Consider the following 18,005-nt stretch of genomic DNA (forward strand, 5'->3'; position numbering starts at 1 on the left):
AACTCATGCACTGATTTCAGATTCCATACCTTCCACTGACGGTGAGCGGTGAGGTAACGCTGCAGACTCAGTTGAGACTTTAGGCGAACTTTGTACATTTTTGCCTTGTCCTCCAGGTTATTCAACCAGCTATGCTTCATACACCCTGATGCACTCAGACGGCTACTGCCATGAAGACCACACACACAAACAAAGGTTTTAAAAACATCCTGTCCTCAAGGGAACAAACAGGTCCATTAAATATTTTTTAAAGGTGCAGTACGAAGTTCAATATCTTTTGTGTAATAATCTAGGAAGGTTGTTTTCAACCCTTTTACAGAAAGCTGATTGGGTTTAGTAATACAGGTAAAAGGTAAAACTAAGCAAACAAAACAAATCTTTTCAAATAACTGAGGAGAGAAGTTAAAGGGATAGTTCACCCAAAAATGAAAATTCTCATCATTTACTCACCCTAATACCATCCCTGATGTGCATGACTTTCTTTATTCTGCTGATAAGCAAAGATTTTTAGAAGAATATTTTAACTCTGTTTGACCGTACAATGCAAGTGAATGATGGCCAGAACTTGAGCTCCACAAAGCACATAAATGTAACCCAAAAGACTCCAGTGGTTAAATCTTCAGAAGAGATATAAGTGTGGGTGAGAAACAGATCAATATTTTTTTTACTATAAATCTCTACTTTTACATTCACTTCAGTTGTGAAAGTGAAACTAAACGGGCACCACATGTGACTTTCAGAAGTGAAAGTGAATGTGGAGATTTAGGGTAAAAAAAGGGCTTCACTTTTGATCTGTTTCTCACCCACACCTATCATATCGCTTCTGAAGACATAGATTCAACAACTAGAGTCTTAAGAATTACTTTTATGTTTCCTTTATGTGATTGTTGGAGCTTCAAATTTCTGGCCACCATTCACTTGCAATGTATGGACAAACAGAGCTGAAATATTTTCTAAAAATCTTTGTTTGTGTTCAGCAGAAGAAAGAAAGTCATACACATCTGGGGTGGGATGAGGGTGAGTAAATAATGAGAGAATTTTCATTCTTGGGTGAACTATTTCTTTAAAAGAAGTAAAATGCAACAAATGGACAAAGCGGTGACACTAATCACCTCTTCTGTCACCAACGGGTTCTGCATGCATGTGTGCATCTTCACCAGTAGGAAAGAATATGTAATCCAGCTGATTATGATACATCATCATCCCAATAATTAATTAGTATATATCAGCTAAAAGCATGAATGTGAAGGGGTGACACTACATTTTGTCACCACAGTTACAGGGAAGAGATAAAGGCCAGGGTGGGTGTCATGCTGCATTTAAATGCACCTTGTCAAAGCCCACTGGATCATTAATCATCATGTTTACTGCGCACACAGTGGTAATATGGTGAGCAAAAGACAATGTGCCCTCTCATGCCACGTACTATGTCAGCCTGCTATTATGTCATGCCAGCTGAGCAGGCCAGCCTTTGTGTGGGAGAGGTTATCTGTCTAAAAGCGTTGTGATGTGAGGGCGACCGCCAAATGCTCTAAATGCAATGCCCCAGGATGTAATACGTAACAGGCCAATTATATATGTCATTTGTCCCATTTTTGGTGTAGAGCACATCATTTTCAGAGGTTTTAGTTTTGACATCAGGATGCATTAAGGGAATGTGTTCAGGTCAATGTAGGGCTATGACTGAAAGATGGAATGGAAAAGTGAGGCTCTTTCATCTATAAAACAGGTGGCCAGAAAGCTGGAGAAATAATAGGCGATACTGATGTATGTGCAATAGTAAGCATGGCTTATAATCTGTATTCTAAGGTGTTGCATTGGTTAGTTGGGTGGATGAATACCATTTGGCAGGTATAAGAAGTCTGGTGATAAAGTCTTTGGCTTCCTCGGACACGTTCTCAAATGCCTCTGTGTCAAAGTACCACTGGGCATGCAGAATGTTGTTCATTGTCTCTGTGTCGTTGTCACCCAGGAATGGAGAAAGGCCACTCAAACTGAAAAAGAAATCACAGAAATCACATTGACTGCTTTTCGTGATTAAGCATTTGTGTTTGCATTGTTCCACATTTGTTAGTCACTTTGGATAAAAGCATCTTCTAATTGAATATATGTAAATGTACATGAATATGCAACCATAACAGCAGTTAAAGTGAGGGCAACATGGCAGCAGAAATGATCGCTAACACAATTACACATTTGTGATGGTGTGTATTTTAAATAGAAAGCAGAAACCGAATTAATGCACTTGAAGCCTGGAATCGTGTGGGACATTCTGTTCTGAGCGAAGCGTGAAGTAGGTGAAACACATTCTATAAATGGGCAAGCCCTCCTAAATCTACACCAACAGCTGTCAGGCAATTAGCATTGATTTAATCATTGAGGTCCGGTCACCACAGTGGGTCATCTGGGGCCATCTCTGGGCACAGTGTGTGCATACTGGTTGTTGTTGTTGTTGTGTTGACTGCACCAAAGAAGACTTAGTAGCATGCTTTCTGTGTTGTAAGGGGCTGAAGCCCTTTAATCAGGGCTTTATTTAATGCTCTTTGCTGAGCCCTTTAAATGAGCATCACATTTGCATTTTGCTTATGATCTCTCTGATATGACAGTCACAAAGTCCACTATGCAATTTAGTGTAGGAAGAAAGTAGGAACTGTTCTCCATTTAAGGCATAAATCAAGAATGTATATGCACATAAATACATTAATAAATACTTTTTGAATGGTTGACTGTTTTATGACTTTTGTCATAAACTTTTGCAAGTCAGCATAACGCCATTACTATTATTTGAGAAATATTCGTGCTGTTTCAAAACCTAGTGAGCTTCCTGTACAGGCAGCATTTTTAGGACATCATAGGCAACTTATTTATGTTTCCCAATAAGATCCCTTGTTTTGGCCAAATTCTAAGGCAGCATTGCAAGTATCCTTTACATAAAATGCAATCCCAAACGCATTGGGACAAGCTCAGTGAAAAACATATATCCGAGGTTGTGAATGAGAAACGTTGATAATAAATATATTTCTAACTTTTTCAATACCAAAAATTGTTGATAAAAAAAGTACAAATTACTGATTTACACAGTATATGTGCAATGAAAAAAAAAATTCTTTTTGTCATGTTTTTCAGTAGATAAAATCCTAAAAAAAAGCAACATTTTCTTGAGAAGCAGACGGCATAAGACATGGCATAGAATGTGTTAAGCTGTGTCCCAAACGACACACTATACATTATGCACTTACAAAATGTACTATGCACTCAGCCATGTAGTGTATGAATTTTCAAAGTGTTGTACTGTCCCAAATGTTACAATTAACACTCTTTATTACAAGGAAGCGTTCGCCTTTTAACAGCTGATGGAAGTGACATTTCAAACGCACGCGATGTGTTGCTGCTAACTTAAGCGCCTCAGCCAACCTCAGTTCAACACTTGTATCTCAAACAACACACATATTCACACAGTGTGGCGTGATGACAAAACATTCAACTTACATTTGTATGGTGCTGTCTCTACTGAGGTTTCACCTGTGCTACATTTCTCCATTTCTTACAATTGTTTTATCAGAGCAGCCAGGTAACTCCGCCCCTTCCACTATGTACAGCAAGCCGCGTGAAAAAGTGCATCATCCATGTACTTAAATTACACTTCTTTTTGATGCATTTTCAGTATAAACATACTGCTCGCACTACTTGCACTCAAAATGGCGTAGAATAGCGCAGAAGTGTGCGGTATGGGATGCACCTTTTTTCTACCTGCACTGGCAGATTTTTTTATCACTTTTTCCACAACTTAGCTTAAAGCAATATTACGGGTTCAATACAAGTTAAGCTGGAAAGACCGTATTTATTTTATAATGTTGATTACCACAAAAATGTATTTCGAATTGCCCCTCCTTTTCTTAAAAATAAAAAAGCAACACATTTATTTTGATGCACTTACAATGGAACTGAATGGGGGCCAATCTGTAAATGTTAAAATATTTCAAAAGTATAGCCACAAGAAATAAAAAATATGTCATGATTTTAGTGTGATAGGGCATAGGTCTGCCGGATCCTGATTTTACACACCTGGTCTCTTATCAGGCTAATCAAGCCTCCAATAGGGATAAAGGCCGACTGCAGAAGAACGTTTATGGGCAGCTGTCCATAATAATCCACAATAATGTAACTATGTGTACATTATTATTATTATTATTATTATTATTATTATTATTATTATGTGTACAAACAACTGTCCACAATAATGTGCTATGTGTGTGTTTGTGTCTTTAGGTTTATTTCTTCATTAAAATATTATTTATATTGTCAAGCCGGTTCTCGCCTCTTCCTTTCCATTGAACACATTTACACTAACCTTTTCTGCATAAAGTTATATCCAATTTTATAACTTTGTTGCCATGACGATGTGATGTCAAAAAACCATAAATGACTAAATATTAAGTCTAAATACAGGTATGTGTTTTATGCAGAGTTGCTTCTAAATAAATGTAGCTTGTTTTAAGTATTTTAATCTTTTAAATCATGAAATAAATATTTAGGGACTCATTTTTGCGATGTGTGAGCTACTGTATGTATATTGCTTCTATATACCTATTAGGGTATCACACCATTTACAGAAATGTGCCCCGCTTTGTGCCCAACAGTCTTATCGTTTGATCACACTTGCCTTATTGCTCTAGTTGTGTACTCACAGCATGTATGTAATGACACCAACGCTCCACATATCTGTAGGAAATGACACAAAGTCATAGTTGACAACTTCTGGTGCCAGGAACTCTGGGGTCCCAAAGTTGACCTTCAGCTTTTCTCTGGGCCTATACCTGGAAGAAGGGAAAATCATTTTTTCAGGGACACCACAGAGAGTGTGCTGACCAGCTGCATAAATACATGGTATGGAAACTGCAAAGCCTCAGATCGCAGATCCCTGCAACGTATAATCAAGACATCTGTGCTCATCATCAGAACCTCTCCCCACAATCCATGATCTCTACCAGAAACACTGCATTCGCAAAGCTACCAGTATTGCCCATCACCCCTCCCATCCCTTACGTAGATTATTTTCTTCACAACCTTCTGGAGAAAGATACAGAAGCATCCAAGCCAGATCAATCCTTTCAAAACGTAATATCCTTTCCATTGCAAACGATTCCACATCAAATCAAAAGAGGCATTTGGAGGTATGTTTTCTCAACTTTACATTGCATATCTAACAAACTCCTGGCAAATACATTTGAAGATTATTTGAATTATCACTGTGCCATATAAACATGTGTTGCTATGAGTCTGTCATTAATGGAGTGCTAGAGGTCTATCAGCATCACGGGATAAAACATGCAACTTCGTATTTTTTACATCATGCAAATATATTTTGAATTTGTAGAAAAATGCACCACTCCAACGATTAGATCGTGCCTTCTCATACCAAATAATTATGCAAGTAACTAAACACTGCTGATGTAAAGGTGTGAAATACTACATGTCTATATCCAGTGACCTTCACTCTTTATTGATGATGGTAGTCTGGACAAAAAATAAAACCTGGAAGACAATAGTTTAAGAAAATGTAATTTTTTCCCTTCTTAATAAGAACAATTTACACCATCTTTTTCTGCCATCTTGGACAAAACATAAATATAACTAAAACAAAACAAAAAAAATTGTTTAATAACACTTTAAGCTTTAAGTGCCTTTTTTAATTTACTCAGTAAAAGACAAATTTCTGAGGGCATGGTGTTAATGGATGAAAAAAATTATTTAATTCTAATTTTTTTATTCATTAAGTTTTTTTTAATGCATTAAAACAAGCATTATGTTAAAATGGTTTAGACTATCATACTCAAATACATATGATCAAATAAGCAAGAATTTGATCATTTCAAAAGAAATCAAATTGCATTACCTAAGAATTTAGATTACTGATTGCAATTTAAAATTTGTAATTTGTAATCAGTACTAGATTGCAATTCAGAAGTAATCTAACCAGCACTATAAATGAAGCTGCAAATCATGCACTTGCAGTGATAACAGCTTCATTGATTATAGTGGGAGAGATTAAAAATTCCAGACCTTTTCGTTGAAGAAATAACTTAAGCACTACGATGCGCTTTAATCAGCTCAGTCGTGTAGATGCACTCAGTGTCAACAAGATAATGGTACACATCTAGATACACCACTTCAGGTAAACTTTTAACATCCTTTGAGAAAAGTTGTTGCCTCAAAGTCTTATTTAAAGGATCCGTAATGACACTTCATTGTTTTTGTATATATATGATTTGTTATGTTTTAGCTAGATTCAAAAATAACATGTTAGTCATTTTGCTCTGGCAGTTCTGGGTTATATAAATACAGGTGAAACTCGAAAAATTAGAATATCGTGCAAAAGTTCATTATTTTCAGTAATTCAACTTAAAAGGTGAAACTAATATATTATATAGACTCATTACAAGCAAAGTAAGATATTTCAAGCCTTTATTTGATATCATTTTGATGATTATGGCTTACAGCTTATGAAAACCCCAAATTCAGAATCTCAGAAAATTAGAATATTACATGAAATCAATAAAAAAAAAAGGATTTTAAATACAGAAATGTCGGCCCTCTGAAAAGTATAATCATGCATATGTACTCGGTACTTGGTTTGGGCCCCTTTTGCATTAATTACTGCCTCAATGCGGCGTGGCATGGATGCTATCAGCCTGTGGCACTGCTGAGGTGTTATGGAAGACCAAGATGCTTCAATAGCGGCCTTCAGCTCTTCTGCATTGTTTGGTCTCATGTCTCTCATCTTTCTCTTGGCAATGCCCCATAGATTCTCTATGGGGTTCAGGTCAAGCGAGTTTGCTGGCCAATCAAGCACAGTAATACCATGGTCATTGAACCAGGTTTTGGTACTTTTGGCAGTGTGGGCAGGTGCCAAGTCCTGCTGGAAAATAAAGTCAGCATCTCCATAAAGCTTGTCTGCTGAAGGAAGCATGAAGTGCTCTAAAATGTCCCGGTAGACGGCTGCGTTGACTCTGGACTTAATAAAGCACAGTGGACCAACACCAGCCGATGACATGGCTCCCCAAACCAACACAGACTGTGGAAACTTCACACTGGACTTCAAGCATCTTGGATTGTGTGCCTCTCCATTCTTCCTCCAGACTCTGGGACCTTGGTTTCCAAATGAGATGCAAAATTTGCTCTCATCAGAAAAGAGGACTTTGGACCACTGAGCAACAGACCAGTTCTTTTTTTCTTTAGCCCAGGTAAGACGCTTGACATTTGAAGCCCATGTCCAGGACCCGTCTGTGTGTGGTGGCTCTTGATGCAGTAACTCCAGCCTCAGTCCACTCCTTGTGAAGCTCCCCACACATTTGAATGGCCTTTTCCTGACAATCCTCTCCAGGCTACGGTCATCCCTGCTGCTTGTGCAGCTTTTTCTTCCACACTTTTCCCTTCCACTTAACTTTCTATTAATGTGCTTTGATACAGCACTTTGAGAACATCCAACTTCTTTTGCAATTACCTTTTGAGGCTTTCCCTCCTTGTGGAGGGTGTCAATGATGGTTTTCTGCACAACTGTCAGGTCAGCAGTCTTCCCCATGATTGTGAATTCAACTGAACCAGACTGAGAGACCATTTAAAGGCTCAGGAACCCTTTGCAGGTGTTTAGCTGATTAGAGTGTGACACTTTGAGCCTACAATACTGAACCTTTTCACAATATTCTAATTTTCTGAGATTCTTTTTGGGGTTTTCATAAGCTGTAAGCCATAATCATAAAAATTATATCAAATAAAGGCTTGAAATATCTTACTTTGCTTGTAATGAGTCTATATAATATATTAGTTTCACCTTTTAAGTTGAATTACTGAAATTAATGAACTTTTGCACGATATTCTAATTTTTCGAGTTTCACCTGTATATTTTGGTATTTATGTCTGTAAAATAGTCTATATGAAAAAACAGACCCTTTCTAACTACCAAATTTGAACCTATTCAGCTAGGCTTGTCAAAGATAATGCCAGTTATGCAAATAATAATTTTGCTCTACAGCATCATGAAAATCACACCCTTCCTCTTGGTGCATACTGCACAAATCCTTATCCAGGCTCTTGTTATCTCTAACCTGGACTGCTACAATGCTCCAGCTGTCAACTGATCTGCAACTGATTCAGAATGCATCGGCACATTAGGTCGTCACCCAGAAACCTTAGAAATGGCCAGTTAAACCTCACTTTATCTCACTAAAACCTTAGAAATGGCCAGTTACACCTCACTTTATCTCACTAAAACCTTAGAAATGGCCAGTTAAACCTCACTTTATCTCACTAAAACCTTAGAAATGGCCAGTTACACCTCACTTTATCTCACGAAAACCTTAGAAATGGCCAGTTACACCTCACTTTATCTCACTAAAACTTTAGAAATGGCCAGTTAAACCTCACTTTATCTCACTAAAACCTTAGAAATGGCCAGTTACACCTCACTTTATCTCACTAAAACCTTAGAAATGGCCAGTTAAACCTCACTTTATCTCACTAAAACCTTAGAAATGGCCAGTTACACCTCAATTTATCTCACTAAAACCTTAGAAATGGCCAGTTACACTTCACTTTATCTCACTAAAACCTTAGAAATGGCCAGTTACACCTCACTTTATCTCACTAAAACCTTTGAAATGGCCAGTTACACCTCACTTTACCTCACTAAAACCTTTGAAATGGCCAGTTAAACCTCACTTTATCTCAGTCCACTGGCTGCCAGTGCCCTGACTGCATCAAGTTTAAGGCACTGATGCTTGCATACTAAACAGTCACCGGATCTGTACCCTCCTACCTTATCTCACTTTTGAAAATGTACATTCACTCCAGAAATGTCAAAGAAATTTAGTAAGTGGTGCCTCACGGATCAAAATCAGTTTTCCGAACCTTCACATTCAGTGTACTTTGATGGTAGAATGATCTTCCCTACTCCATCAGAACAGCAAAATCTCTCTTTACCATTAAAAAAAAAAAAAAAAAAACAAATGCCTAAAGACACAACTCTCTTGATAGCACTTGCCTAACAACTGTAAATGCACTTACTCTTTATAAAAAAGAAAAAGTAAAAATTTCTTCTTTTCTCTTTTTAGTTGTTGTTCCACAGTGCCTCACCTACATCTTCGTACTAGCCTGTATATTAATACAATTCTGAGCAATTCTGGAACTTTGTATTGCAGCACTTTACTGACTCCCTAGGATTAATCACTTGTTGTAGTATTCCTCCTTTGTAAGGCACTTTGGATAATAGTGTCTGCTGAATAAGTAATGTAAATATAAACCCTAAATCCCACACCAGTGCTTTAAACTCAGACATAAAGCCTCTTACCTTAACTTAGCTAAATCAAGTTTCATATGTGACTACCAGTTACTGTACATGTTGATGACTGTGTAATGACTTTGGATGGTTGAAATGTTTTTAAAGGGCACAAAGGGAACCAAGATCCTGAGAAATAACAACTTTTTTGACATGACTGTTGTCATGGAGACCATGTGCACTGAGAGAGAGCTTGTGTCAATGGTGTGAATAAGCCAACATGTGGTAGATGTCAGCTAAAAACACGTTCTTTCATTGTACATTATGTGTGGAAGAGGGGACAGGGTTGGGGAGTAACGGTATAACATTTAAAAAATACAAAATATTATTATCTGTATACAAATCATTGGTAATCAGAATAAAGTTACATTCAAAAAGTATTTTGATTACTGAAGAGATTAATTTGCATTTTATTGTCATTTGTTTCATTTAATATTTAGTCCTTTCAGATGGAAAACATTTATACATATAAAAGATGCGATCCAAAGTGCATCTGAACAGCAGTGAAACACTTTCTGATGATGTGTTACATTCATACGAGCAGACAGAGAATTGAGTTTGAAGTTTGGAGCAGAAGAAATAGAAATAAACCTTGTGTAAATTGTCATCTTTATGCTAAGCTAAAATGCTATTTATAGCCATTTTACAATCACATGTTTCCAGACACGATCATAATTTTTATCAAGAACATTTATGTTAATTTACATAATTTATTTTTTCTAGTAAGACCTTTGATATTAGGGCAAAAATTGTTTTCTTAATAATTCATGTATTTGTTTCCTGTAAAAATATCTAAAATTCTTAAAACATTGCTGCAGAAGTAATCCAAAGTATTTAGAATATGTTAATGATCTTGAGTAATCTAATGAAATATGTTACAAATTACATTTTTCAGCATGTAATCTGTAATCTGTAGTGAAATACTTTTAAAAAGTAACTCTCCCAAACCTTGAGAGGAGACAACATTACCACAGACTAGGAAAAATTGAAAGCTCTTTCTTTCATACCCTTAATAATATGAAAAGATGTCAGTATTTGTTTCTATACATTTAATTAAAATAGAACTTAATGAGTTTTTTTCACTTACTTTCTGGCGAGTCCAAAGTCAATGATCTTGATCTGATTCCCAGTGCTGTTCACACATAATATGTTTTCTGGCTAAATTGCAGATAATAAAAATTAAACAGATATTTGAGCATGATGAATATGTGATTGATGCACACATAAATAATAATAACAACATGCATAACAGTGTCCTACTTAAAAGAATTTGAAAATGAATCCACAATCCAGAGTTTATTGTTTATTATGAAGGATAGTTGACAGGCTAGTGATTTTTGACTATGGATCTACCAATGAAAGCTATTTGGTATGTTGTTACTATTGCATCGTATCCATTTATTATGATCATATGCTACTCAACATGTTATCAGCAAAGCAAGACACAAGTCTCTTGGTAGTAAGCTAATTAATATATATGGCATACAGCTGCTAATGTTGACATCCTTGGGTGATTCATTAGTTGCTTTTTCCATGGAGACACCTTACACTATGTACTGCTAATCCCGTCAGTATCACATTATAACATTCAGTGCAGTGCGTGGGGTTTTACCTTAAGATCTAAATGAAGAATGTACTGCTGGTGAAGGTACTGTACCCCCTCACAAATCTGCCTGGTAAACACGATGGCATCCAGCTCCGTCAGCTGGTAATTCTCATCAACAATTCGTTCAAATAATTCACCTCCCTCCACACTGAAATGACAAACCATGGGAAGATATTTTAAAATTAACCATCACAAATTAACTCCTCTTTTTTTAGTTCAGTTTATTTGGACTTTTATAAGGACATTAATTGGGTTGGGCCATGTGGGTGCCTGTATTCTCTTGGATTCTTTCCTTGTAAGTGTTCGCTTCACATACAGTATATAAGTAAAGAATCAGTGTTGACTGAAATGTACTCTTTCATTTTTACTTATGTCACATATTATAAAAACATTTACTAACTGTTTCTAAATCATTCACTTGAATGCTTTTGTTGTCAATTCTACACCATCAAAAAATGGTGAATTAAATCTGTGGACAGAACAGGATGATGACACACCATCATGGCAGTGTAAAGTAGCATGTGTGGGAATTCTGTGTTCTTGCGACAGAATGTGACGATCAGGCCAGAAGAGAAAATTTGCTTTGCAAATTAGGCCTGATGAATACTGTCCAAAGCCACTGTGTCATAATCAGCCAGAAAAAAAGACATTTGAACAGTAATCACTAATTGTGTCATTTCCTACACTTGTTTATTTTAGATAAATGAATGCATTTTATTTTAAAATAATCTTTCTGGTACTGATACAAAGTCAAGTCTCTCTCAGTTGGTAGTGTACTCACTATTCCATAATGAGAGTGAGGTTAGTCCGAGACTCAAAGGCATCATACAGCTGAATCAGATTCACGTGGTTTAACTGGTTCATAACTCCAATTTCATTCTTAACTTCATCCTAGAATTAAAAGAAACAATGCCAGAGCAAGTAAATCATCATGTACAATGCAGTCCTTTTCAAAGACATACCTAAAGCCTATATTTTAATATTTTAAAGGCTGTTGTTAAAGCCGTTAAAGAATAAAGGCAGGAACATTAAATGAGATCATTTGAAAAACAGAGAGAGGCTATTTCAGATTACACAGTTAAATAGTTGGAAATGGATTTACAATGATTGCACAGGGCAGCAAAAACAACAGTTTAAACAGATTCAGAAATGGGGGCTTGACAGCCAACCATGTAACTATCTACCCTACTCATTCTGGCTCTTCCCATCTGCTATTTTCTCTACTGACCCAGGAAATGTGTTCAGTTATACCATATGAAGATCTCTCTCTATCTTTCTCTCTCTCTCTGGCATATTTTTCACTAGATAGCGCATGTAGCAAGAATGGCACAATATCCCCTATGTGCTGTCACTAGAAAAGCAGCATTTCAAAATGTTATATTACAGAAATGGAGCTCAGAGAAGTTAAAGGGATAGTTTACACAAAAATGAAAAATGTCTCATCACTTACTCACCCTCATACCATCCCAGAAGTGTATGACTTTCTTTGATCTTCTAGACACAAATGAAGAGTTTTAAAATATTTAAGCTCTGTTGGTCCACACAATCCAAGTGAATGATGGTCAGAAATCTGAAGGTCCAAAAAGCTGATAAAAGCACCATAAAAGTAATCAATAAGACTCCAGTGGTTAAATCCAATAGTGGTATAATAAGTGTGGATGAGAAACAGATCAATATTTAAGTCCTTTTTTGCTATAAATCTCCATTTTCAATTTCACTTTCACATCTGAAAAAGTGGAGATTTTTTTTGACTTATTTTTATGCTGCCTTTATGTGCTATTTGAACCTTCAGATTTCTGGACACCATTCACTTGCATTGTATGAACCCTCAGAGCTGAGACATTAAAAAAATAATCTTTGTTTGTGTTCTGCAGAAAACAGAAAGTCCTCCACATCTGGATGGCATGAGGGTGAGTAAGTGATGAGAGAATTTTCATTTTTGGGTGAACTATTTCTTTAAGTTTGTAAGTGGTATGGTACCCACAAGAATAGCAAAACCTGAAATAATCTACATAGTGGGGGCCAGCCAACGATCCCCACAAGGAAAAAAACTTAATAAACATTGTTAAGCTAAACTTAAAATTGAAAAAAAAAAAAAATACAATTACATAATTGTTAAATAAAGAGAAAACAAGGGGAACCAACTGGATCAGCAGAGGTCAAGAAAATCCAGCTCCTGGACAGCTTGGATGACAGAATTGTTAAGGACCTGAGGCTGTCATGTTATAGCACTGCTGAGGATGTGTTGGAAAATTGATAAGGTAACAATCGCCATGGAAATTATTGAAGAACTGGAAAGAATTCCTGCTGTAAAGGCAATCAACCCAGAAAAGTTATAGACTTGATCCAAACTGTTGAGAAAGCTCTATCTGACCTGACAGATCTTGGGAACACTGGTGCAACACCCCTCGTAATGAGGTCTACTGAGAGTAAACTGCCTGAATTTGTCAAAAGAGGCTGGCTTATCTTCATGATTGACCCTGATAATGGTGTAACTCCAGATAATCACTTTGACTTCCTGCTGAAATTTTTAAGGAAACAGGAAGATGTTCTTGATAAACTCGAACAGCTCAGAATCACTGACAAGGTAGAAAGACTAGATAAATCGGAAAATAGATTTGAAAAGAGGCATGCATCTACAGGGACCACAAAGAAAGATACTGACGGTGGGTGTGCTGTGTGTGGAGCTTGGAAGTTTAAGGAGTTAAAGCTAGCTGAAATGAAAGCTGCTGTGAGAAAGATTGGGGCATGTAAAAAGTGTATTGGACGTCATGAGGGTGACACCGACTGCAGAGACACATTCTTGTGTAAAAATAGAGACTGCAGAAAAGAAAATGCACCTATCATCATTATTTTCTCTGTCCAAGAAGAGAATCCACGAATGGCAGTGAGAAAAGGTATCTAAAGGATAGTAGGAAGGTAAATGTGCTAACAGCAGAGCAAGAGGAATTTTATTTAGCTGAACTTTCCCCAGAGTTGGCTGAGCGATGCAGAAATGCCTTCACTAACAAAGCAGCAACAGTGACTTGCACTGGAAAAACCCAAGTTGTACTTTTAAAGGAAAGTGGGGTACAAGAACTACCTGTCATCAAGATGCTCATGGTTACAGCTAATGCAGGGCAGAAGATTGGATCTTTAGTAGACCTTGCGTCAGATACCAACTATATAACCCATAAGGCTGCAGAAAGATTAAGGTTTTGGATTAAAGATGTCACTCTGATAGTGGCATGGAGTTGCTGGAATGACCATCAAGATGAAAACTAAATGATATCTTCTTAGAGTCAGAGTCAAGACTGATGAGGACAAAGAGAGAGCACATGACCTTCTCTGTTATGGCTTGGATGAAATTGCTAAAGTGCATAAAGTCATTAAACCTAAGAAATTGCAGAGATTCGTCCCAGATATCAAACCTGAAGAGCTGGTAAGACCTAAAAAGATTGAATTTCTAATTAGCCAACAAAAAGGGAGATTAGCCCCACAAAGCTTGAAGATTGTGGGGGATCTTGTCTTATAGGACAGTCCTTTGGGAAAGACAGTAGGCACAGCTCATCCAGACATATTTGAAGAAAAAAACATAGCTGCATATGAGTTCAAAACACATTTTGCTCGCTCAATGAGAACAGCCGCAGCAAAATATGAAGATAAAGTTGAAATGCAAGTGATGTCTAAGTCAGTCCAACTACTTCAAGAAATTAGAGCTGAGACAAACATTGCAGCTGCTAGCAACCGTGAGTTCTTGGAATGGTGGAAATGGGATAGCATCTGGGCAGCTTATGAACCGATGTGTGGAGCCTGTTGCGGTGGAAACTGTAAGTCAGTTGGTAAGGAGATGACATTGGCAGAGGAAAGAGTACTCGAGATTATAAAAGAGTGTCTATGTAGAAGAAGATGTTCACAGCAAGTCTCCTCATTGGCATGCAAAATATCCTGGACTGAAGATCCAGCTTCCTTTCCTAATAATAGAAGTGGAGTAGAGGCAATATTTCTGAGAACAGAAAAGCAGCTCAAGAGGGAGCCAGAGTGTCAAGTCGCTTATGCACCTCAAATTCATGAAATGGTGGAGCGAGGAGCAGCAATAAAGCTCACTGCGGATATAATTAATTGCTGGAATGGACCAGTGTGGTATGTGAGTCACCTAATTGCACCAAATCCTCATTCAGTTACTACTCCAGTGCGCTTGGTATGGAACAGCAGTCAGAAATTTAAAGGAGTGAGTATGAATGATCTTCTTCTGAAAGGCCCAGATGTTGATTAGAGGAGTTTATGCTGTCCTAGGAGATATCAGGAAGATGTATAACACTGTATGGCAGGAGGAAAGAAAAATGCATCTACATAGGTTTCTATGGAGAGATGATCAGAATAAAGAAATTGAAGAATATGCAATCACCAAAGTTAACATCTGTGACCGACCAGCAGGATGCACTGCACAGTAAGCCATGTGAGAAACTGCAAAACTGACAAAGTTCTCTCATCTACATGAAGAGTGCAAAGTTATCGAAAAGGATAGTTATGTAGATGATATTCAAACTTCCCATTATATCAGAAAAGGCTGAATAAAATAACCGAAGGTGCTGAAGAGATCCTAAGAACTAGGAGAACCTAAGAGGGTTTTTCTTGAAGCACTAGGTTCGGTCAGAACAAAGTTGGAAGCCTGGTGATGGTGATTCAGTAAAGTCATCGTAGAAGACAGAATCCTGAAACTTCCAAACCAGTTGAAGGATAAAGACTACAAGGCCCTTGGAGTTGGGTATCTGGCAGAAGAGGATAAACTTTACATTATGACATCAGTAAATATTTCCAAGCTGAAAAATAAATGAGAGTAGGACAAAACCTCCTTAAAGTGGAGGTCAGGGCCAAGACTCCTAATCCTCTGACTAGAAGAGAGCTACTGAGTCAGGTGGCTGGACTGTATGATCCAATTGGCCTGGTCACACCTGTTAAGCAAAAAAGAGCTATCCTTGTACGAAAGGCATTTCAGGAGCCAGGACGTGGAAATTTGACCAAAGATACATGGAATAAACCACTGTCAGATAACCTCAGAGAAGAAGCCATTAAAGTGTTTGAGGAGCAGCTTCTCAGATGCTTAACACCTGCAGGCTGGAAAGGAAAACCATTGGGAATAACATTCTCTTATGGAAGTGATAAGACCTATGGAGCTGTAACATATTTCAGGTGGGAAACAGACCAAGGCATTGAGGTGAGGCTAGTTGAATCAAAGGCCAAATTGACTCATTTGGCTCAAAAAGGGGAAGCAGTCAAGACTGAAATATGTGGTGCAGTTTATGCAGCCAGGCTTAGAAAGTACATTAAGAAATATTGCCAAGTGGAGAATGGTTCCATCAGGGAGAGATCCAGAGAACTATGCCTATTAAAGAAAGGTGGTGGATCCCAGGCGACTTAAACATTGCTGATATTATCACAAGGGGAGGTAGTCCAGAAGGCCTAAATGAAGATTCTGCATGGTAGAGAGGGACAGTTTTCTTAAAGTTGCCAGTGGAGGTTTGGCCAATAAAGTCAGCTGCTGAGGTTGCAACTGCTGAAAGAGAAAGTATTAACAAACTCCAGAGAAAAGCATTCTCTGTAGTACTAACCAGAAGTCTAACCAAAGGCAGATGACTGTTGGCAGTGTACAAGGATGAAAATTCTGGACTGTTTTTTGTGGAGGTAGAATTCAAATTTTCAATGAGGACAAAACTGCAGTTACAATCTTACCATATAATGCAAATGTGTCTATGCTGCTGGCTCAGGAAGCTCATCAAGTAAACCATAAAGGAGTGGATGGAACTTTGTTGAGAATCAGAAGAAAAGCTTGGGTGGTAAAAGGCCACAGACTAGCTAAGAAAGCCGTAGACTGCTGTGTGACTTGCAGAAAGGCAAGGGTGAAGCAATGCCAACAGATTATGGGAGACCTTCCACCAGAGCGGTCTGAACCAGCTGCACCATTTGAATTCACAACCCTGGATTTGTTTGGACCTTATGTGGTAAAAGATGAGGTAAAGAAGAGGGTAGGACTTAAAGTTTGGGGAATTTCTGTTGTATGGCATCAAGAGCTATCCATACTGATATTGTCAGTAACCTATCAACTGAAGGATTTCTGCCAGCATACCAAAGATTTACAACTTTAAGGGGACATCCAAGGATTGTGGTCAGACTCAGGATCAAATTTTATAGGGGTAAAGTCTGTTCTTGAAGATCTTCACAAGTTCCTAGAATGACAACTCAGGGTGAAGTTAGAAATTGAAGCAGCGAAGTATGGCACAGAGTGGTCTTGGAAAATTCATCCTGCAGATTCCCCTCACAAAAATGGAGCAGCAGAAGCAGCTGTTCATCTGGTTAAGTGAGCCTTTCAGAATCTGGGTTTTAATGGAGTTATGTCATGGGGGAAATTCCAAACCTTTCTTTACACTGCAGCTAATTTGGTCAATGAAAGACCAATCAATGCCAGGACACAAAGTTGGGAAGACTGCATGGAATACGTCTCACTTCTTCTGGAACGTACTGGAAAAAAGGGGATCAAGGAAGTTTTGAGTTTGACGGCTATCTATAAAAAAGACTAAGATTCATCCAGGAAGAATGAACAAGTTCTGGAAAAGATTGTGTCAGCTGGCAGGTCCTAACCCATTTGTAAGAAACAAGTGGCATACTAAAGAGCAGAATGTTGCCATGGGAGGTGTGGTATGGTTGGCTGACCAGAATGCTCTAAGAGGTCAATACAAGTTGACCAGTGTCATCAGTGTAAATGCAGACAAGAAAGGAACAGTAAGAGATGTAAGGGTCAGAGTATTCCCCAGTTATCCTGTCTCAATGGTTAAACCTAACCAAGTAGAAACAGCATGGGATGTCAAACCAATGAAAAAGCTTTGTGACAATATCCCAGCTACTATTTTTGATTCCCATTGAGAAACGAATTTCAGCCAAGAAGTGTGTGTGACCTTGGGTCAGTTGACCAGGAGCTCAAGTGGGAGGTGTTAAGCTAAACTTGAAATTGGATGAAATAAAATTATTAGATTCATCAGATCAAATTAGTTAAGATTTGAGATCAAAATGAATGGAGACTATTGGTCA

The 18,005-nt window shown here is 37.8% G+C and overlaps 1 protein-coding gene across 2 annotated transcripts in view; it reads right to left on the minus strand.

Moving 5' to 3' along the window:
- mylk3 (myosin light chain kinase 3) overlaps positions 1-18,005 on the minus strand; it is a 47,211-nt gene that overhangs the window by 3,808 nt on the left and 25,398 nt on the right. For both annotated transcript variants that reach the window (XM_052149041.1, XM_052149034.1), the window contains exons 7-12: positions 11,722-11,831; positions 10,947-11,088; positions 10,422-10,492; positions 4,689-4,817; positions 1,842-1,994; positions 30-165 (exon numbers count right to left, since the gene is read on the minus strand). In XM_052149041.1, the coding sequence (XP_052005001.1) occupies positions 30-165; positions 1,842-1,994; positions 4,689-4,817; positions 10,422-10,492; positions 10,947-11,088; positions 11,722-11,831 (741 nt within the window). The remainder of the gene's footprint in view (positions 1-29; positions 166-1,841; positions 1,995-4,688; positions 4,818-10,421; positions 10,493-10,946; positions 11,089-11,721; positions 11,832-18,005) is intronic.

The sequence above is a fragment of the Xyrauchen texanus genome, chromosome 2 (genome assembly GCF_025860055.1).
Source record: "Xyrauchen texanus isolate HMW12.3.18 chromosome 2, RBS_HiC_50CHRs, whole genome shotgun sequence".
Classification (NCBI taxonomy): Eukaryota; Metazoa; Chordata; class Actinopteri; order Cypriniformes; family Catostomidae; genus Xyrauchen; species Xyrauchen texanus.